At 43.8% G+C, this 15589-nt stretch overlaps 1 protein-coding gene across 2 annotated transcripts in view; it reads left to right on the top strand.

Moving 5' to 3' along the window:
- Positions 1-15589, top strand: part of USP6NL (USP6 N-terminal like) — a 192752-nt gene that overhangs the window by 114833 nt on the left and 62330 nt on the right. For both annotated transcript variants that reach the window (XM_070391828.1, XM_070391827.1), the window contains exon 5: positions 9682-9721. In XM_070391828.1, the coding sequence (XP_070247929.1) occupies positions 9682-9721 (40 nt within the window). The remainder of the gene's footprint in view (positions 1-9681; positions 9722-15589) is intronic.

Here is a 15589-nt window from a genome sequence, read left to right as displayed (position 1 = left end):
TATATTTAATAGCAGATGAAAAGATAGATCCAGTTAAAGTTCCTCTCTTTCCAGGGGTGACTGTGTTGTTGCTGTTTTTACTTACTGTGTTTCTGTGAGGCATAGCTTCTTACTGTCAGCTTGGTGTTTTCTTTGAGCAGCTTCTAGGTGCTTCTTTCCCTTAGCAGCGATTCTCAACCTGTGGGTCGAGACCCCTTTGGGGGTCGAAGGACCCTTTCACAGGGGTCGCCTAAGACCATCGGAAAACACATATATAATTACATGTTATTTTTGTGATTAATCACTATGCTTTAATTATGTTCAATTTGTAACAATGAAAATACATCCTGCATATCAGATATTTACATTACGATTCATAACAGTAGCAAAATTACAGTTATGAAGTAGCAACGAAAATAATTTTATGGTTGGGGGTCACCACAAGATGAGGAACTGTATTAAAGGGTCGCGGCATTAGGAAGGTTGAGAACCACTGCCTTAGAGCATAAACCTTTGTTTACATCACTTCTTTAAAAATGAAGCCAATTGATACGAATTCTCATACTGACACTAATTTTTTTTTAATTTACTTGATATGTATTAAAAACATTTTTTAAGAACAAGCAGGGGGAGGCAATAATTTTCTGTAAAGAGCCAGGTATGAAATATTTATGGCTTTATGGACTCTTTGTCACAGTTATTCAACTCTACCATTGTAGCATGAAAACAACCACAGACAATACATAAATGAATGAGTGTGTCAGTGTTCTAATAAGTCTTCATTTACAAAAATAGGCAGTGGGCCGGATTTGATCTATGCCTGTAGTTTGCTGACCTAAAGGAATAGTCCACTCACCCAGATTTTGGTCCTTTTTTTTTCTACTTGAAGGATATTTAGGTGACAAGGTAAAGATGCTCACATGCATGCAGGCATGCATTCATCCTCCCCTTCATGTATTCATTCAGCAATATTTGTGTGTTTCTTTAATATGTCAGCACCTGTGCCTGAGGTTGGTACAGTGCTTTACATGTATATCTAGACACTCTGTGTAGCTGTTGGTAAGGCAGTATTCCCCTGCTTTCTCCTTGGGAGGCTGTGAAAATCAATGTATGCCACTACAAAGATTTGAGGAGGAATTGTTTTTTGGAGATGAGTGTTGTACACACAGCAGATTTTGTATAAAAGCTTTTAAGTATGGAGCAATAATGCATGAAAATCCATGTGGATTGACCAAATTCTTTTTTTTTTTTTTTTTCCTACCATCACATTATTTATTTATTTATTTTTTAAATTTTTTTTATTTTTCGCTAAAAGTATTACAAAGGGTATTACATAAGTGTCCTTTTTTCCCCCCCGCCCTTGACAAACCCCTTCCCTCCCTTACCCCCCAGTGTCTTATGTCCATTAGTTATGCTTATATGGATGCATACAAGTCCTTCGGTTGATCTCTTGCTCCCCTCCCTCCTGTCCCCCACCCCTCCCTGGCCTTCCCACTGCAGTTTGATAGTCAGTTTGAGGCAGCTCTGCCTCTGTATCTATTATTGTTCAAAAGTTTGTAATGGTATTGACCAAATTCTTGAGCTCTGTCATCCATCTATGAATTCTAAAGGCTTATTACAAAATTCAACATCCATTCATGAAAAACTTCTCAAAATGGGTAGAGGGGACTGTATCTCAACATAATAAAGGCCATATGTGACAAATCCACAGCTGAGATTATTCTCAGTGGGGAAAAACCAAAAGCTTTTCCTCTAAAATCAAATGCCCACTCTCACCAATTCTTTTCAATATAGGACTGAAAGTCCTAGCCAGATCAAAAAGGCAAGAGAAAAAAAAAGGCATCCACATCAGAAGGGAAGAAATAAAACTGTCTCTATTTGCAGATAATATGATCTTATATATAGAAAAGGCTAAAGACTCCACCAAAAAAACAACAAATAAAAACCTGTTAACTGATAAGCAAATTCAGTAAAGTTGCAGGATACAAACTCAAAATACAAAAAATTAGTTGCGTTTCTATATACCAGTAACAAACTATCAGAAACAGAAATTAAGAGAACAATTCTATTTACAGTTACATCAAAAAGAATAAAATATCTAGGAATCAATTTAGCCAAGGAGGTAATAGATCTGTACTCTGAAAACTGTAAGACATTGATGAAAGAAATGGAAGAAGATACAAATGAGTGCAATGATATTCTATACTCATGGATTAGAAGAATTAACATTGTCAAAATGTCCATTCTGCCTAAAGCAATACACAGATTTAATGCTGTCCCTATCAAAATTCCAATGGCTTTATCTTACAGAAATAGAATAAACAATTACAAAATTTTTATATAATCACAGAAGACCCCAAATTACCAAAGCAATTTTGCACAAGAACAAGGCTGTAGGCATTACACTTCCTGATTTCAAACTGTATTACAAAGTTATAATAATCAAAACATTATGGTATTGGTATAAAAATAGACACATAGATCAATTGAACAGAATAGAGTGCCCAGAAATAAACCTACATATTAATATATGACAAAGGAGGCAAGAATATGCAATGGGGAAAGAGTAGTCTCTTCAGTAAATGATGTTGGGGCCCTGGCTGGTGTGGCTCAGTTGGTTGGGCATCATCCCATGCACCAGGAGATTGCAGGTTCAATTCCTGGTCAAGGACATATGTCTGGGGGTTGGGGGTAATGGGTGAAGGTGTTCAATAAGTATAAACTTTTAGTTATAAGTAAGTCCTGAGGATGCAGTATACAGCATAGTGACTATAGTTAACAATACTGTATTGTATATTGTAGATCTTAAAAGTTCTCATCATAATGAAAAAAAATCTGTAAGCATGGTTGCTGATGGATGTTAACTAAACCTAATATCATCATTTGCAGTATTTATACATACATCAAATCCTTATGTTATAGCCTAAAAGGAGCACATTGTTATATGTCAATTGTGTCTTAATTTTTAAATAAATAAATTTTAAAATGAACATTAAAAAATGTTTGGATAGTAGGAGTTCAGTAACTGGGTATCATGATATGGGGAGTGGATAGGCAACCAGATCCTGGTGGGGTTGCCACAGGGAAATTATGTGAAATATTTGCTTAATTGGAAATCTAAGACCAGGTTTGTGTACTCCTGGATTTTGTCTCAGGCTGACTGTGGTTACATGTATACTAGAGACCCGGTGCACGAATTTTATAATTTTATGCACGGGGGGGGGGGGGGGGGTGGGAGGGGCGGGGAAGGTGTTGGTCCCTCAGCCCAGCCTCGCCCTCTTGCAATCTGGGACCCCTCGGGGAATGTTTACCTGCTGGTTTACGGGCTTAAACTGTCACTCGGACATCCCTCTCACAATCCAGGACACTGCATTCACTAGTGAACATACTTTTCATACAGGTGAAAGGCATCTTGCTGTTTTATGGCAGGTCCTTTTTTTTGGCCCTGATTATAAAAAGTAGTACATAACATGATCCTTCTGAGGCAGTAGTACCATTTTCCCCATCTTATGGGTGGAAAAACTGAAGCAGAGAGAAGTTAAGTAATTGACTTTGTCACACAGTTATAAGTGTCAGAATCAGGGCTGACCATAAAATGTGCAAGCCAGAGTCCATGCATGTCATCTCTGCATCATCCTGTTTTTTTCAGTGTTAGAGTAGCCTTGCCAGGTTTTAATTTTTAAATCTAAGAGACTGTTCCCAATATATATGGTAGGGTCCCTAGGCCTGGATGGCAATCAGGGCCAGTCTGTGGGGTGGCTGGCTGGGCATTCGGGGTGCCCCTGCTGGCACCCACCTTGGCTGGCCTGGCACCACCTGCTCACTCCCCCCCTCCCCCCTGCCAACCGGTCTTCGTAGATCGTTCTGCTATTCGGTCGATTTGCATATTAGGGTTTTATATAGATAGACTAGAGGCCCAGTGCAAAAATTTGTGCACTCGGGGGGGGGGGGGGTCTCCCAGCCCGGCCTGTGCCCTCTCGCAGTCTGGGACCCCTCAGGAGATAACGACCTGCTGGCTTAGGCCTGCTCCCGGGTGGCAGAGGGCAGGCCCAATCCTTAGGTGCAGCCCCTGGTCAGGCTCAGAGCAGGGCCGATTGGGGAGTTGGGGAGCCACCCACTGTCATGCACAGAGCAGGGCGGATCGGGAGGTTGCGATGCCACCCCTAGTCATGCTCAGGGTAGAGCCGATTAGGGGGTTGGGGCACCGCCCCCTGTCACACTCAAGGCAGGGTCGATGGGGAGGTTGCGGCGCCACCCCCTGTCACACACAGAGCAGGGCCAATCAGGGGGTTGGGGTGCTGCCCCCTGTCACTCACAGATCAGGGCCCATTACGGGGGTTGGGGCTCCGTACCCTGTCACTCACAGAGCAGGGCCAATCAGGGGGTTGGGGCACTGCACCCTGTCACACACAGAGCCGCAGGGCCATCACGGGGCTTGGGCGCTGCCCCGTCACACTGATCCTGGTGCCAGGAAGCCTCGCTCCTCCGCTGATCCCGGTGCCAGGAGGCGTATTACCCTTTTACTATATAGGATAGAGGCCTGGTGCACGGGTGGGGGCCAGCTGGTTTGCCCTGAAGGGTGTCCTGGATCAGGGTGGAGGACCCCACTGGGGTGCCTGGCCAGGCTGGCAGAGGGGCTCAGGGCCGTTTTCTGGCTGGCGGGTGACTGAAGCTCCCAACTGCTCCTTTTTTCTTTTTTTTAATTCTGGGCCAGCTTTCGCTCTGAGGCCTCACTGCTGAAAACATTGATACAGTGTTGCGGTCAGGCTGGCTGAAGCCCGGCTGACTGAAAGCCGGTTTCTGGGGTTTTGTTTAGCTTCTATATTTGCTACATAGTTGCTTAGAGTTGCAGCTGAGAGGCCGGCAAGTCAGGCGGGGAACGTTGGAGTCTGCAGTCATTGGAGCAAGCAAGCCTCCCTGTTCGCTTCAGTGCATGGCTGCCGGCCGCCATCTTGGCTGACAGTTAATTTGCATAAGGATATGCTGATTAGCCAATTGGAAGGGTAGCGGTCGTATGCTAATTACCATGTTTCTCTTTTATTAGTGTAGACTAGTGGCCTGGTGCACAAAAATTTGTGCACTCGCGGGGCATCCCTCAGCCCATCCTGCCCCCTCTAACAGTCTGGGAGCCCTCACAGGATGTCCTACTGATGTCCCTGTGGGGAGTGGGCCTAAGCCACAGTCTGGGCTCCCTCTGTGGAAGGCAACTGACCGATCAGGTATATAGATACTTTCTGAAGGCAGCACAGACTCCTTCCTTATTTCTTTCCTCTGTGGTTGGAGAATAGGGGCCTAAAAGGTGGAGACAGAATTGTGGCCAGCCCTGGGCTCTTGTAGGCAGCAGAAAGAAGGAGAGGGCTGGGGAAAGTCTAGACACGTTTTTCTTCAATTGTCCTCCCTTCCTCCAGGCCCCTCACTCTGTTCTTTCCTTGTCATGGTGGACGCTTGGGCCTCGGACTGACAGGAGCCCAGCGATGGTGGAGTTCAGCCCTCTCACATCTCAGCTGAACATATAAATGCCTCACATTCCAAGTGGAGCTGTTTCAAGTGGCTAAAGTGCTGGCAATTCATGCCTCGTGGCCTTTCCCCTCTGGGGCTTCCACCATGGGTCAGTTGCAAACTTCACGGAGACACCGAAGCAACTCTGCCCTGGTACTTCTTCACCGGCCTCTGCACTCTTCCTTGAGGTCTCTGGGTCCATAGTCTGAGCTCAGGGAGGTCACCCAGAGCCCGTTGCCCTGGACAGGTGGGGCAGGGGGGCTAGCTTGAAGAGCTGGAGGAAGATGGCAGAGTAAGAGTTGGTGTGAACCAGCGCCTGCTTAGCCAGACTTCCTAAGCTCCCCACTGGGCCCAGGCCGGGCCCCTTCCCCACACCAGGAGGATCCCAGTTGAGGTCCCCTCCCTGCACCCAGCGCTCTCCTCCCTGTTCTACCACTGGGGGAAGGGAGCAGCTCACCTGCTCTGGACCCTGCCAGCCTGGCAGGCTGAGGCACAGGAGGTGCAGCCTAGGGTGCTGGTGGCTGCGAGCCTTCTCCCCAACCCTGAAGTGTAGGGTGGGGTTGCAGCAGCTCATAGCCATCCCTGGGCACCATGCATAGAGAAACCGCTCTCCACTGGGCCACCATCCACAGTCCTGAGGCAGCCCACATTGTGCCAGCCCCTCGTGCTGGTCAATCAGGGAAGGATGCGGGATGCAAAATTCCGCCTCTCTCTCTCTTTCTCTCTCTTTCAGAGTGGGCCCCGTGTCTCTGGTTGGCGGGTGAGGGCTCCGCCGAGGCAATCTGCACCGCTTGCATTCGCCCCAGCCCCCGCCCGCCCCCTGATCGCATTGGGACATGTCTCTGTGCTGCATTCCCAAACTCCTGGGTGCCCCTGCCCCCCACTGCTCTCGGGCCTGGGGTGGGGGTGAGGGACGCGGAGCACAGTCCTGAAGGCAGTCCTTACTGGCTTGGAATCACAGTGGTCAATCAGGGAGGGTTGCCAGATGCAGATCGCCTCGCCTGAGCCCTCGCCTGCCTGCCGGAGACATGTCCCAATGCGATCCGGGGGCGGGTGGGGGCTGGGGCAAGGCAAGTGGTGCCCATTGCCTCGCCGGAGCCCTTGCCCGCCAACCGGCGGGCAAGCGAGGGCTCCGGCGAGGCATCTGCACCGCTTGCCTTGCCCCAGCCCACGCGCATTGGCACGTGTCTCCGGTGGGCAGGCGAGGGCTCTGGCGAGGCAATGGGCACCGCTTGCATTTGCCCCAGCCCCCGCCTGCCCTCGGATCGCATTGGGACATGTCTCCGGTGGGCAGGCGAGGGTTCGGGCGAGGCATCTGCACAGATTGCATTGCCCCAGCCCCCGCCCGCCCCCCGGATCGCATTGGGACATGTCTGCAGTGGGCAGGCAGGGCTCTGGCGAGGCGATCAGCACCACTTGCCTTTGCCCCAGCCCCCGCAGGCCCCATGTTGTGTCTTGTCTCTGGTAGGTGGGCTAAGCGATTGGCACCACTTGCCTTGGCCCCAGCCCCCGCCCACGGATGGCACACGGAAGTGGGCCCCTGTCTCTGGTAGGCGGGCGAAGCAATCGGCACCCGCTTGCCTTGGCCCCAGCCCCCACCAGACCCAGATCGCACAGGGGGATGGGCGAGGGCTCCGGTGCAGTGATCAGCACCCAGCAGACCCCATGGCAAACGGGGGGCCTGGATGGTGGCTTACGCTGTCCTACCCTGCCTTTGATATGCAAATTAGCCGCCATCTTTGTTGGCGGTTAACTGCCAATTTGGCTGGCAGTTAATTTGCATATCGCCCTGATTAGCCAATGGGAAGGGTAACGGTCATACACTAATTAGCATGTTTCTCTTTTATTAGATTAGATTCTGGCATTCCTTCCTCCCAGAGTTTCAATAGCATGATTTGAGGTTAAGGTGGAGTGGGGTGCTATGCGAAGTCCTGTCTCATCTTGAATTTCACAAAGCAGTTAGTTTTGTAGGACCTGCCCAACACAGGCCATGTAGCCTGAGCAGATGATCAGCATCATTCCACAGACAAGTACAAAACTTGGTTCTGATTCAGGGTTGAGAATAGGTCTGTCAGTCTTGTTTAGTAAATAGGAGGATACCAAAGAAGTTCACCCAGCAACTTCAAAAAACTTCTCCTGTGATAGGCAGCCATAGGTAGCACTTCTTTTGCAGTTTGGAATGTTCAAATAAACAGTTGTCAGGATCAGCTCAAATCAGCTGTACAAAAGGTTGGTCTTGCCCAGGGCAGTCCACTTACCCCAGAAATACCATTCAAGGTGTCACTGCTGACCTAATTACCTAGGAACCACATTCCAGTGGTGTCAACAAGTCCTTTCCTATCAGTAAATGAAGAATGGATAGGTATACTTTTAAACCAGAAGTTATATCTTAATTTTAACTTACTGGGTTAGATAATGCTGAGCATCTCTACATGAGGCTAAGTGTGACTAAGTGAAAATGTTAGTTTCCATATCTGTGAAATGAGGGTTTGGACTATCTCTCTATTCAACTATTACACCTTTTTGTTAGTTCCATGGCTGTAACTTAGTGGTTCACCTAAGGACTCTAGTCATCAGGATAGCAAAACTCTTTGCTACTCTGAAATACTGGACTCTTGAATACGAATGCATTGCACTCTGCAAAGTGGTATTATGTGATCTCAAGAGAAACTGAGGCAAGAATGTGTACATATGATTGCCAAAACATAAATTCTACTGAGATAGCAACTTGAAGCACATAACTTTGTTTATGGATAGCAAATTGTTTTTATGTTACTTACAGTGATATAAGAGTCCCAGAATATTTTATATTAGAGGTGATATCACAAAATTACTTTCAGAAAAGTGAAATTTATCTATTATTGTATGTTAAAAGCTGACATTTTCACAAATGAAGATTTTCTTATTTACTGAATAAAAGGTGAAGTTTGCTTTTTAATTCATAAGTTTGTTGGAGGCAGTTTTATTTCCTTATACTAATTTTTTAAAAATATATTTTATTGATTTTTTTACAGAGAGGAAGGGAGAGGGATAGAGAGTTAGAAACATCGATGAGAGAGAAACATTAATCAGCTGCCTCCTGCACACCCCCTACTGGGGATGTGCCCGCAACCAAGGTACATGCCCTTGACCGGAATCGAACCTGAGACCCTTCAGTCTGCAGGCTCTATCCACTGAGCCAAACTGGTTAGTGTTATGCCCAGATTTCAAGATTCCCAAGAAACCACATCAGGGAGCCATCCAATCCGATGCAAAAGCATAAGAATCTGTATTTCAAGCTAGCTTGAGCTCTCCATCCACCAGACTCACCGACACATCGGCTAGCCAAGTGGCCAAGAGAGCCAACCCCACCCAGAGACCGGTTATATAGGGGGGGGTCAGAGTAAGGGGAGGAGAAAGGACTGTGCTCTGCCGATTGGCCAGGCGCAAGCCGGGTCCTGTTACAACAGGATGTGGTCATATCTATGGCGCGCACTTCCCTTGATTGTCATTGGTTAGTTTAAAATCCCGGGCGTGGCCAGCAGAGGCCTGGGCTTCCGGGAAGAAGGCCGCACGTGGCCCCAACATGGAGGATACAGGCAAGATGGAGGGCATAGCCCTCGCCCTTTCAGTTAGGGCAGGGGTGGGCAAACATTTTGACTCGAGGGCCACAATGGGTTCTTAAACTGGACCGGAGGGCCGGAACAAAAGCATGGATGGAGTGTTTGTGTGAACTAATATAAATTCAAAGTAAACATCATTACATAAAAGGGTACGGTCTTTTTTTTTTTTTTTTTTTTTTAGTTTTATTCATTTCAAACGGGCTGTAGTTTGCCCACAGCTGGGTTAGGGCAATATACTAATTTTTTAAGCAATCATTTATTATAGGCATGGTTTGAGCCAGAGAATGAAGGTTGGCGAACTATAGCATGAAACTGAGTAATTGAATTTTTAATTTTATTTAATTTTAATTCACATTTAAAATTAAATAGCCACATGCGCCTAGCGATTACTTTATTGGATAGTGCAGGTCTAGAAATGTGAAGATAAGGGGCACTGTGGTTACAGATAGCTACTTGTTTTATAAGGAATTAGGTGGAATGGGAGCTATGTAATGTTTGTAATCACAATTGATTGTTGTACATCATGTGTACCTATTGGTTTACAATTTTTTCAAAGTTTATTGCGACTATTTGACATGTACTGTTTTTTTTTTCTCTGCAGTGAGGAGGAGCTCCCATATCATAATGCAGCAGTGGAACGGGTAAGGCCAGCTCTGCATTTACTGACCATTACTGGTGAATTGGGTTTATCAGAGGAATAAAATCTACCACCTTCCTGATTCTGAATGCCATGTTATATAGAAGTGGGGCAGTCATTGTGAAAATTTGACCCTAAGTATATCACTATAAAAAAGTAATTAAACTAATGGTGAAATGATTTCAGGAGATTGCTGGGACTTCTGATAGATATTTGAATAAAGGAAAGGCAACAGTAAAGATTTGCATTCTAGCTGTGGCCGGTTTGGCTCAGTGGATAGAGCATCGGCCTGCGGACTGGAAGGTCCTGGGTTCGATTCCAGTCAAGGACATGTACCTTGGTTTCGGGCACATCCCCAGTGGGAAGTGTGCAGGAGGCGGCTGATCGATGTTTCTCTCTCATCGATGTTTCTAACTCTCTATCTCTCTTCCTTCCTCTCTGTAAAAAATCAATAAAATATATTTTAAAAAAAAGATTTGTAGTTCTCACTCTAGGAGTGCTTCCTAATGCAGAGCCTTTAGAGAACACAGTTGCTTAGGACCCACCTCATTCATCAAGTCAAACTTTGGGCAGGAGGCTGGCAGGTAATTTGTAAAAAGTTTCCCAAGGGATTCTTATGTATTCTTTGGCTGAGGGAGCACTATTCTAAAACAGTAGCTCTTTGGAACATCACTGTCCCATGAGGTTTTTTTGTTGTTTAAAAAATATAAATATAAATATATATATATATATATATATATATATATATATATATATATCTCGATTTCAGAGAAGGGAGAGGGAGAGAGAGATAGAAACATCAGTGATGAAAGAGAATCATTGATCGGCTGCCTCCTGCACACCCCCAGTGGGGTTGAGCCCACAACCCAGACATATGCCCTTGACCAGAATCGAACCTGGGACCCTTCAGATCCCAGGCTGACACTCTATCCACTGAGCCAAACTGGTTAGGGCTGTCTCATGCAGGACAACTTTCCCACCAATAACAACAAAGTTTGCTGTAGTCAAATAGAGATGTTAGCTTTTTAAGGACTTAGGGAAGTCTTAGGTATAGTAAACCGTCACTTTTTTTGGTAGCTCGGGAGTTTCCCCTTTCTTCATTATATTTGGACAGGGAACTGGTTCCATAGCTGAGACCAGGGACTGAATGTTTTAAAGTTGGTCAGAATCTCTCTTCCGCTCTCTAGTGTGTGTGTGTGTGTGTGTGTGTGTGTGTGTGTGTGTGTGTGTGTTGTACCAAAAAGTGAATTGTAGAATGAGAAGGAGGCTACTGATTTGGTTTGTTCCTATTTGTTCCTTGTTTGATGAGGAAGGAGGCTGAGTTTCATATAATTGAGCTAAAATTAAAATTGGAATTTGAAAAAACATTTCAGAAAATCTTCTAAAATCAAAATTTTCTGAAAATAAAAACTGTAACTTAACTTTGAGATGTAGACAAAATTGCCATGTTACATATATATATAGAGAGAGAGAGTTCCCTATAGGTACTGCATACAGTTGAATTCTCTTGTGACTTCCTGATTCTCTCAGTATCAGACCTTGATGTTTTGGCAAAGGAATTTTTTCTTTTACTTTTATTTAGATTTATTTTATGCTGAATTTACTCCCGGGCCATAAGTTTTTGTGCCTTCAGTTTCTTCTGAGGTATCTTTTTCTTCTGTGCAGCCTCCTCTACTGGTTTAGGAACAGTCTGCTCCTTTTCAGTGAGGATCATCTCAATGTGGCAGGGAGAGCTCACGCATGGGTTAATCTGCCCATGAGCTCTGTAGGTTCTATGCCACATCTTGGGAGCTTTGTTCACCTGAATGTTCTCAATGACCAGAGAGTCTACATCTAAACCCTTAAGTTCAGCATTGCTCTCAGCATTTTTAAGCACGTGCAACAAAAATTCAGCACTCTTTTTGGGCCAACGACCCTGTGTCCAGCCCCATTGTTTTGCCTGGGCACACCTACTAACTCCACCATTGTAACGACGGAAGGGCACACACTGCTTCTTTAAAGTGACGTTTTGCCCTAACCAGTTTGGCTCAGTGGATTGAGCATCGGCCTGCGAACTGAAGGGTCCCAGGTTCAATTCCAGTCAAGGGCACAAACAAACAAACAAATAAATAAATAAATAAATATAAATAAATATAAATAAATATAAATAAATAAAAATAAATATAAATAAATATAAATAAATAAAAATAAATATAAATAAATAATATAAATAATATAAATAAATATAAATAAATAAATATAAATAAATATAAATAAATAAATAAATAAATAAATAAATAAAGTGACATTCTTCAGATACTTGGTGGCTTTTTGAATATGCATACCCTTGATGGCCTGGGCAGTTTCACGAGTGTTCTTAAAGTGAATGCGGAGATTTGAGCCTCTTGATTGGTGTGATTGATTTTGTGGGGTTTTCTGGGTCTAATGAATAGTGAACCATTTTCAGAAGTCACCTATGGCCGCTTTGGGGAAGAGCAGGAATTTTTTTTTAATAGCTACATTCTTGCAGAGCACTGGACTAGGTATTGCCTAGAATATTTGGATCAAAAAGACATAGTTTCTGCCTTTGAGATGCTCACTGTCTGCCCAGTGACCAGAGGAAGGTCAAGTGAGGTAATATGTGAGAGATTGATTGATTATTGGTGGCTTTCGGTAGCATAGTATTAGTGAAATGAAATGGCTGGTGGTGGGGAAAGCAGATCTGTGGCTAAGGAATGAATGAGAAGTAAGTGATGAATAACAGTGAGCAATTTCTAAATTCTGCCTCTAAGGATTGTTTCCACTCTCTGCCCTTTCCTCTCGCCTAGTGCCCAGATTACACTAATCCTTGGACCCCAGTGATACCAGCACTGCTTCATTGCCCCTCGCTATACTCATGTCTTCATTTCCCTCTCTTCCCAGCTCAATTCTGTAGTCACTTGCATAAACCTTAACCTCCCTCTCCTCTCTTGCTTCTTCTGGGCTAAACGACAGCCTTAGTTAAAACCAACTTTCTGCTGCTGCAGTGCCTGCACCTGCATGACAAAATGCAACTAGGGAAAGACAGCTGTGCTGACTGGTTTTACTTTACGTTTATGATCACAAACCTCAGCTGGAGCATTAGCACTGCCTGGAAGTCACGCTGTTCCTCCCTAGTGAATGAATGTCTGCTCTCATTTCAACTATTGGAGCCTTCTCTTCCCCTCTCAGACCTCCAGTACTCCTCCGTCCTCTCTCAGCTAATGGCCTTGCTGCTTATTTCTGATAAGCAAACAGAAGCAATCAAAAGAGAGTTTCCCTGGACTTCCACAACCACACCTACCCGCCTGTCATCATTTGTGCCTAAAGTTCTAGTTCCTGTGCATGTATATGTTGTTCATTCAGGAACATCATTCGAGGTATTCTTCCCTCTCGCTCCTGAATTCTTTCTTTTTCTGCTTGTTTCCATTAGAGTAAAATCTATTATTACTGCCATTAAAAAATAAACCCACAAAAACACCAATCTTCTTTTGACCCTATTTCCTCCTCAGCTACTGCTCTGATTCCTACAGCATTTTCTGTTGCCCTTACTCTTGAAAGCGGTTTCTATATTCTTCCTTTCCTGCAGTTCTTCCTTGTACCCATTCCAATTAGATTTTAATTCCCACCCCCACCCCATTGCTATGATCATGGTCTCTAATTACCTCTATACTGTTACATCCATTAGTCAATCCCTAGACTTCCTCTTGACCTAGCTGCAGCATTTGACATGATTGGTTACTATCTATTCTGACGTACTCTCTTTGCTTAGACTTCAGAACTCACGTATTCTTCTTTCCTCACTGACTGCTCTTTCTCAGTTTGCTCTGCTTGCTTTTCCTCTCCTCCTTGATCTATACTTCAGGGTGCCTCCTGGCTCAGCCTTGAACTTCTTTTTCCTATCTGTGTTTCTTCTATGGTAATCTCATCTAGCTTTTGGTTTTAAATGCCAACGTTATGTTGATGATTGGCTCCCTCAATTCCAGACTTGTATATTTTTGTATATAGATTTCAGTGTCTAGACTTAGATGTCTGACTGACTATATACATTTAGGTATCTGATAAATGTTCAAACTGGGGTTTCTGTTATTCTCTTCAAATTCTTTCTATTAATAAACTCTATCTCAGTAAATGGGAACTCCATTCTTCTAGTTCAGTGTAAAAAATTCCGAGTTAGCTTTGACTTTTTCTTACCTCTCTTTTCATCTCTTAGCCTTTAAAATGTATTCAGAATCTGATCACCAGCTCCACTTCTGCCCCCTGGTCCACTGCAGCATCTCTTCTGGAGCTTCTAACTTCCTACTTCTGCCACCTTTCCCCTTCCCCCCGCAGAGTCTATCTGTTCACCAGAAAGCCAGAATGAGCCTGTTAAAATAAGTAGGATCATGTCATTCTCTAATTGAAGCAAGGAAGAGGGACAGTCATTATAATGGCCTGCAAAGCGCTGTATGCCCTGGTTTGTGTGAAGCCTCTCATCTCCTACTGCCTTCCCTTGTTCACTCACTGGCCTCCTTAGTGCTTCCTGAGCATGCCCAACACATTCCTTCTATCAGGCTTTCTGCACTGGCTGCTTCCTTTCTCAGGATGCTCTTCCCCCTGATAGTGACAAGTCTCGGTCCCTCATTACTTTAGGTCTCAAATGTCACCTTCAGAAAAATTCCTTCCCTGGCCATTATTTCTAAAATTGGGAACTGTCCCCCACAATACTAATTATTCTCTTCTCTCCTTTATTTTTCTCTTTAGCACTTATTATTTCAAAATAAATATTTTACTTTTTTATTTATTTATAAGTTTCCTCACTAGGATGTAATATGAGGTTTTGTTTTTTTTTAACCTCTTTGTTCATTGCTGTATCCCCAGAACCTAGAGTAGTGCACATAGTATGTTAGTATGTGTTGCAGTAAGCAGTGGCTGAGTGAATGACCAGGTGAATGGTATAACTGCTTTACAACTAAATATGTTGATTTGAAGACTGCCAAGATTGTCCCTTCAAATGTTAAATACCCTTTGTGTGAGAAATCATGGAGAGAAGAGTTGGAAGGTATCTTGTAACAAAATACACCTGTATTTTGCAAAAGGGAAACCTGGCAACTCAATATTGACTTCTCTCTGCAATGCCTACCCCCTCTCCTTTTAAAAATAATTTTCTGGTCCAGAAAGTCCAAAAGTCTTGGATCCAGTGATTTAGATTTCAGAAATGTGACAGTAAATAAAAGAAGAAATATAAGACAAAAGCTGTATTTTAGAGGATGCATACTTTAGGTGGGCTTTAAAAAAATATTACTTTTAAATAAACATTTTTTTAGTGTTGACATTGTAGAAGTCCCTTTTAAAATATATTTGCCTGCACAATGCAGTCAAGGTTGTAATTAATTGGTTGTTTAATTTCAAGAGTTTAATATAATAGGAAATCACTAAAAAATGACCTATGCACTCCTTAATAATTTAACAAAGATATAATTTTATATTCATTTGTCAGTCTTATATTGAGAAAGGGGCAGAATTCTGAGACTGCTGATTGAGATTCCATTGTGCCTTTCATATATAAACTACTCTCATATTGCATGACCTGCCTTTTGGGGGAACTTTAGACATGGGCAGAGCAATATAAAGCTACAGACTTTTTAGTTTATCAGGATTTCCTCTAATTTTTCTGGTCTAACTTCAGTTTATATATTCTTCAGTAACTGCCCAGTCCTGATGGCCAAGCTCTGCCATTTCGAGGAAACTAATAGAAAATTTTACATGTATGACTTTGTTGAATAAAATCAATGGAAATGATAGCCTTGCTGACATCTACTAGTAAGGTGTTTATTAATCACTAGAAAGCATACACTTGAAGCGAACACTTATTGTCTCTTGGGAAGCTCTTACA

Source organism: Myotis yumanensis, unplaced genomic scaffold, assembly GCF_028538775.1.
Source record: "Myotis yumanensis isolate MYYU_CA2020_CCGP unplaced genomic scaffold, mMyoYum1.0.hap1 SCAF_1, whole genome shotgun sequence".
Lineage (NCBI taxonomy): Eukaryota > Metazoa > Chordata > Mammalia > Chiroptera > Vespertilionidae > Myotis > Myotis yumanensis.
This window is presented reverse-complemented; position numbering and strand designations above follow the sequence as displayed.